The 7,604-nt window shown below is 35.9% G+C and overlaps 1 protein-coding gene across 1 annotated transcript; it reads right to left on the reverse strand.

Moving 5' to 3' along the window:
- Nucleotides 1–2,979: 2,979 nt before the first annotated feature.
- On the reverse strand, nt 2,980–6,127 carry LOC136210536 (scarecrow-like protein 6). Its single transcript, XM_066001830.1, has one exon. The coding sequence runs from the start codon at nt 5,473–5,475 to the stop codon at nt 3,274–3,276; it is 2,202 nt and encodes a 733-aa protein (XP_065857902.1). The 5' UTR covers nt 5,476–6,127; the 3' UTR covers nt 2,980–3,273.
- Nucleotides 6,128–7,604: the final 1,477 nt, after the last annotated feature.

Raw genomic sequence — 7,604 nt, forward strand, 5'->3', positions numbered from 1 at the left:
TATATAACTACACGAGAGGGACAAATTTGAATATTATCCTTTTAGACAAAATATAAAAATTAAACTTCGTGATTTTACATATTTGCAAAAAAGTTTTCATGGTTTAAAAATTTATAAACACTGAGTTTGAGGTTTTCTTTATTTACAAAGGTAGATTTTTCACTAAAACCATTCAAAATTTGCTACACTAACAAATATTTTTAAAAAAATTCCAACAATCTTTCCATCTCATTGTATTCCTCCCAACATATAACACTATAAAAGCACAATAAAATAATCATAAAATAATTTAAATTCCACTTATTTACAAACAATTTAGAAAGTCTATAAAAAACCCTATGATCGTGTTACGAACTTTTAAACTACAAAAACATCTATACAAATGCATGGAACGACAAGATTTGTTTTTATATTTATCCCAAAAAATAATGGGAAAATCAATGGATAAATATAAAGACCCTAATTATTGACTGTAATAATAAAATAAAGACCCTAATTATCAATAAATATACAACTAGCAATAAAATAAAAATTAATGTGGGTCATACATGAACGGTAATGAAGAAAAAATTGACATTATATCCAAAAACAAAAACTACAGCTTTGTATTATTAGAAGGATAGCAATTATTAGAGTATTAATTAGTAATTAAGAAACGTAAATCTTTATCAAGAAAGCGACTGCAGAGCCTTATAGGACAGCGCATGGAGGCAGCCTTTTTTTCTATTTTAATTTAAAAATTGCCTCCTCTCCTTTGTGTTTTATTGAAGGTTTCTTAGCTTCTCATGTTTCTTAATTAGATCTTAATCTTAATCACCCTTAACCCAATCAAGTCTAATCTTATCTCATACATTACACAATTAAAATAATTATTTAAATTAAATTAAATTACTCGACCCATAACTCACCTTTCCATTTTATTATTATTTAAATTAATTAAACCATTATCGAGGTTGTTTGGAGGGATTTTTATTGAAGTTCGTTTTCAACAAAACCGACGTTTTGTAATATTATTATTATTTAAAAGGGTGGAAATTTTGAGAAACCATATAAGATGTGATTAATCTTTGTCGCTGTCCATGCTAGGCATGTTCTACTTAATTTTAAATAATAAAGTCATATAATAATATTTAAAATAAATTCATTTCTTCCTACATAAAAAAGAACAGGGAGTGAGAAGAGGTTCAATGAAACATGAGGCATGTGGGTTGATTAGTAGATGTCCAATAACTAATCTTAAAATAATCAAATTCATTGTACTAATTCTTTAAAAAAACACTATAAAGTTGCTAAAACTGCAAATATAATTAAAGTAATAGAGAGAAAAGCTGAGAATGACGCGTTACGTGTTTGGTGCTATACATGCAGAAGCTAAAAATTCAGACAAAGAATGACAAAATTCAACATAGCCATGTTATTATAGCTGGTATCATTGTTAATACACTTACATCATAATGCTAATCTTAGGTGTCTTTTCCAGTTCTGCTCATCCCCTTTGTTTCGGGGGCGATATAAAAACTCTTGAACTTTACATTATACTAACATTAAAGTTCGAGACTTCATTGTTTCTTTTCTTTCCCGTGTTACCATTCTCGTCAAAAACCTATTCTCATGTGATCATTTCGTTAAATTTGAACGGGTTTTTTTATTTGAACTTTAATATTAGTATAATGTAAAGTTCAAGGACATATATCACGAAATCAAGATTAAATACCATAACGTTCACATCTAACAGTTTTTCATATCCCAGAATAAGGAACATGCTAATCCAGGAATGGATTCATTTCCTACCAACCCAAGATTTAAGATAGATAATGGGAAACATGGTAGCTTATAGTGCTACCAGATTGTGACATTTAAACAGCAACATTAATCAATAAATATGTAATCATAAGACATCCTAATCTTATGTAACCATCAAAATCACCTAGAATTATATGCTACTTATATGCTTGTAAGAAGTCATATTCATACTAGGACAAGTCAATAAACTTGATATGGAAGTAACTAAGCTGTCATATATAAGTGCAGCTATATATAGTTGAAATTTCTCTATACATAAATGCTATTACTTATGCCTGTAAGAGTTCATATTCATATCAACTCGGCCGCGTGTCAACAAGTATAAGACAACGCAACATATGGTTTACCTGAAGAGATCGATAAGACAAGGCAACATATGGTTTACCTGAAGAGATCGATAATTAGATGCAGGTTCTATGATACTTCGTCATCCACCGACATCTACTAGCAGGGAATACTGATTCAAACTTAAGCTCCCATGACTATGGTCTAAAGTTCAAGTAGAAAATGTTCAAGCTATAACTATAAATACGACAAATCAGCACCGAAAAATGAAATATCTTCTTGTCTCTACATAAGATCGAACTCAGCCTCACCGAAAGGTTAATGATTAGAATAATCATAACTATGGAATCTTAACGATTAGAATAATCACAACTGTGGGATCTAGTGGATCTAAAGTGTCCAAGTTAGAAGGTGAAACTCATGCAGATGTGGACAAAAATCGACTTTTTCGCGAATCACGTTATCAGCTCGTGAATTGAGCTTATTTCTTAAATTCTTACAACGGTCACCTTCTAACTCATGAAGACATGGACAAAAATCAACTTTTCGCGAATCACATGAATCAAGCTTATTTCTTAAATCGGAAATGCAGAACTATTATATTCTTACAACGGTTAAAGGTACGTACGGGCATGCAACTTGGATGATTATTTCCTCGTTGCACTCAACTCCAAAGCTCTACTCATCTACGTCATATTGCCCATGCATCTAGATTTAAATTAGTAAGAAACATAATGACGAAACAGAGAATGAAATGCAGAGAGACTGGCATGAACTAGAAAGGCTTTTGCAAAGTAGAGATTAAACCTCTGCTAAGTTCTCATTTCGACTAGTCGCGAATTCATTGTAAATATACAACAGAACAAATAAGCACTCTGCCACCAGAAAACAAAAGATGAAAATAGCATACCAATAATATTATCCATTTGAAAACAAATAAGTCCCTACTAGACTCTCCAGTTAGATGTTTTGTTCTACTTGACTAGATAAACAAGCAGCAGCGGAGGTTCGCAATCTAGACAATTCATATTAATTCCAAAAGGAGGCATCATTAACAACAATTCAAAAATTTATTGACATAATAAGAACATTAGATTAAGTTGAAACCTCTGATAATGTGGTGTCAGTTGATTGAAAAACCAACCTCCCCTCCTCTCCCCTGCTAGTCAAATTTGTTGCCGTTCTTCAGCACCTCCACGCGGAAGCTGATATAAGCTCTCGACGCTGCCAACATAGCACGAGCAAAGCTTGCCGCTTCTCCACATGAAATCCCCTCACCGGTGTCCTCTTTACAACACATTCTGCCTGAGTTTCGGAAAAGTTGCTAAAAGTTACAGGGGTAAACCCAGCAGAAGCAAATATTGTCTTCCAATTAGGCATTTTGTCGGGTGCATTGAGTCGCCCCAATACTGTACTCTCAATCCTCGGCTGGAGCAGAAACTTTTCTATCTTGTTTACAGCATCAGAAGCCACATTAACAGCATCCAATGATTCCAATAGATGGATATATGATTGGAGAGCGTGGAGGATATGTTGCGGGAATGGAAGGTCTGTTCGGTCACATCCTCTGTCCAAAGACACAACAATCTTTGGTGAAAGCTGCTTCACAAAACGAAGCAGAGAAGGCAATGACAACGGTTGACTTGAGGAGCACCAAACAGGGAAATTCACAGCCACAGCCTCATTTTCGTTTGATCGAAAAATGGGAAGTGAATAACAGTTTTGATCCAAGGAATCAAAGTTAACAACATCAAGTTCGAAACTTATACCATTATCATTAGCAAATTGAGTCAAGTTTTCGCGCATTAGGAGAATCTCAACAGGATGATGAGTTGAAGGAGAAGCAAAAGCAGTGATTTTCAATGAAGGAGTGCCTCTATTCCGAGGAAGTTCCTGCATAAAAGAAGCCCATTGAGCACCAAAACCAATATCAAAATCAACTATATGGATTCTGTCAGCATCACCGAGGGCTTCCAGAAGGGCTTGATTACAGGTAAAGTTAACAAATTGGATAAGCGGAGAGACTTCTGAGAAGACTTTGTATGCACCCATTTTGAAGATTACATCAAATGGGGTAGGGCTCCGAGCCGGGAGGGCAGAAACTGGGTTACTATTAGTGAGAAGGAGCAATTGCAGAGCCTCCTTGAAGTAGAAAGCTGCCCTATGGAGTGGCTTTCCAATTGGGGAGAGCTGTTGATTGAGCCGCGCCAATATCCCTTGCGCGTGTGAGAAATTCCCAGTCCCTACCAGCTCAGCTGCCTTGTAGAGCTGGTCCAGCAACGCATGTTGGTACTGCTGCTGTTGCTGGTGCTGGTGTTGCTGCTGGCCTCCAATTTCTTCTTTTTTCACCACCATTGGCTTCTGATGAAGATGTGGATGAAGAAATTGAACCCCTTGTGGAACACCCAGGTGCTGTTGCTGCTGCTGCTGGTGTTGCTGGTGGTGTTTTCTTAGCAGTAACTCGCTCCCGGGGTCCGAAAATGGAAGCTTGGGGATCATCTGAGGCATTGAGTCCATGCCAGTAGTGTTATGGCGCTTGGATTGGGGCTGTAGGAGATGACTTTCTTGTAATGGCATGAAAAAGTTAGGGTTTTGACTGTGGGGAAGATGAGAATGTTGCTGGTTCATCAACACCTGTGGATTAAAAATTTGGGGTTTTTCCTCAGAAGTTTCAATTTGATGAAAAACCATACCAGGAGGCAAACCAGAAACACTGTTAGTAGTTGGAGAACCAAAAATTGGATGATTCTGATTAATTCCTAATCCAACACTTTTATGATTTACTAACTCAGCAGAAGATGATGGAGGAGAAAGAGAAACTAAACCATTCAAATTAGAACCCCCAATTCCACTCATAGCTTCAAAAACAGGTCCATGGTCAACAATCCCTAACCCCCCACCACCACCGCCACCGCCATTGCCTTCAAAATCCGCCGGATTATTCCCAGCCTGCAAAAGTTGCCGTAACCCAAAAGACTCATCCACATCCCCGGCGATCCACCTGAGCAATGACTGCTCCTGGTTGGGTTCTGAAAGCATGTTCTCCCAGTCTTCTAAGCCAAGCCCACATCTTTCTAAACCAGTAGGTATAGGTTGCAATGTTGCCCATTCATCCTTTCTTTCCACTTTATCGGTGTTGGTGGTGTTGTCGGTGGAGTTTCCGCCGCCGCCGCCTCCGTTGAAGGATGAAGAGAGAGTTGAAGCCGATGTAGGTGGGCTTGGACTTCTTCTCATATGAAGAACTGAAGTCGGCTCTGTGGTCACAAAGTTATTAAGTTGCTCCTGTTGTTGTTGTTGTTTGAGCTTCCAAGTTTGCTGCTGAAAACAAATAGGTATATCAAATTCTAAACCCCCCTTCCCCTGCAAATGAAAGGGCATCCCACTCATGTATGCCGGAAAACGAAGAATCCCACCAAGCTTTTCTTTGTTTGAACAGATCAAAAGCCCCAAATGAAAGAATGGGTTGGTTCAGATTTGGAAAAGATAGGAACTTTCTTGTTCTTGAGATTTCAAACCCACCATCGCTCCATGCATGCCATTAATCAAAATCTCAAAGATAAAAGAAACCCATTTCAGAAAAACAAGTGTTGAAGCTATTCTTCTTGTCCCAGTTCTTCCTCTTCTTCTTCAGCTCCATTTCATCCACTTTCAGCTCCATTTCAACTCCATTACTTACTATAAATTTGCAATCTTTTTTTTTTTTGAAATTCCTCTTTTTTTCTTCTGGGGTTTGTTGCTCTGGTTGTGGTTGCACTTGATCTTTCTTCTTCTACCCTTGTGTCGTAGCAGTAGTCTGTACCCTTCTCTGTTCTGCCATGGATGCGTGCATCATAAAAAAGGCAATAAAGTGTACCCTTCTCTCTCTCTCTCTCTCTCTCTTCCCTACAATTTCTTTTTATTTTGTTTTTCTAATTTTATAATTTATGGACTTTAATTCTGTATTCTGTACCAATACTCTCTCTCTCTTTCTATCTCTAGTTCTGGGGTTCTGTCACCCTCTACAGTGGTATAGTGTATTGTCTCTCTCTCTTCTGATTTTTGTTTTTAGAAAATAAAACGGGAAATAGAAAAATCAATACCCATTCTTTTATACCGGACCCTCTCCACCAATTTACGTTTTTGACCCTACCTTACTTAAAACATACCAATCAACTTGTTATAAGTGGGGATATTATACTCATGGCTAGAGCTAGCAATTATCGTGTTCGAGTCGTGTCATTTCGGGTTCGTGTCAAAAAGAGTAAATCCAAACCTAACTCAAAAACTTTCGTATCAAAGTCGTATTAATTTATTCGGGTTAGTGTCGATTTCGTATCGTGTTTTCGGATTACATGTAATTTTGTTATGTATATATATTAATAATAACTCTTAAAAATATGAGAAGATATGGTACTGTTTTTAAGCATTTTATATCATTTTTAGATTAGTATGTTAACAATAATTATCGAAAAGTTCGATAATATCATGTTAGATGGTCATGTAATGTGTTTATAACAATTTAGGAAATTCAAATCAATATTTACAATTAATAATTATAATTTTATTATCTTTATTAATAAAGTGACATAAAAAAACATGAGAGAATATAACAATAATTTTCAATATCTGTGTCATTTCGTATCGTTTTTGGTTTCACATATCAACACTAACCCAACCCAAAAATTAACGTGTCAGTTTTGTGTCAACCCAAAAATGACTCATTACCTATTAAGCTCAACACTAACACTAAAAATATGTGTCGTGTTCGTGTCGTGTAATCGGACCGTGTGTCATTTTTCCACCTCTACTCATGGCTATCAATTTTGTAGTTAGGCTCAATACATCGTTAGTTTTCCGAATAGGAAATAAAATTGATTGACCTCTAAAATTATAAGAGCATCTCCAATATAGGATGTCCAAAAGAGTACCAGCTGATGTGGCATGAGGTTTGACAACTTTTAAAGGGTGCCCACTATTTGAGTGATTGTGAGTACCAAGGAAAGTTGCCAATTTTTGACAACCTCTTGGCAACCTTATTTAATTGTTTTTTAATATAAAATATATGGTCCCTCTCCTAGAAATAATAAAATCTGGAGCATTTTATTTTTAATATTTATAATAAAATAATAATTTGTAGGATTATAACAACAACTTTTCAAGCAACCTCTATTGGAGCATTTTTTAAGTAAAAGTTGTCAAAAGTGATGTGAATGAAAGAGATAATAAAATATTATATTTTAGGATTATGTGTTAAGTTTTGGCACTCTTTTAGACACCCTCTATTGGAGATGCTCTAAAGGTTTCGTTAACCTATTAATTTTTGGAGATCAAGTGGGGATATCTACGATAGCCAAATGGCGCATAATATGATAACTAAGAGGGAATTTTTCATTGGACCCATGTTGCAATGTAATGTTTCTTTCATAAAACTCCATAGATCTCGAAGAGTTCGCTAAAAATTAACCTTATCCCCATCAAAAATGGATTTATTCTAAATGTGCCAAAGCAGCCACACTTCATTAACTAACGTTGTGCAC

This window comes from Euphorbia lathyris, chromosome 1 (assembly GCF_963576675.1).
Source record: "Euphorbia lathyris chromosome 1, ddEupLath1.1, whole genome shotgun sequence".
NCBI classification, from domain to species: Eukaryota; Viridiplantae; Streptophyta; class Magnoliopsida; order Malpighiales; family Euphorbiaceae; genus Euphorbia; species Euphorbia lathyris.

Bases quoted from the DNA above. Each gene is read 5' to 3' on its own strand.
- LOC136210536 (XM_066001830.1), bottom strand. From the start codon at position 5,475: ATGAGTGGGATGCCCTTTCATTTGCAGGGGAAGGGGGGTTTAGAATTT.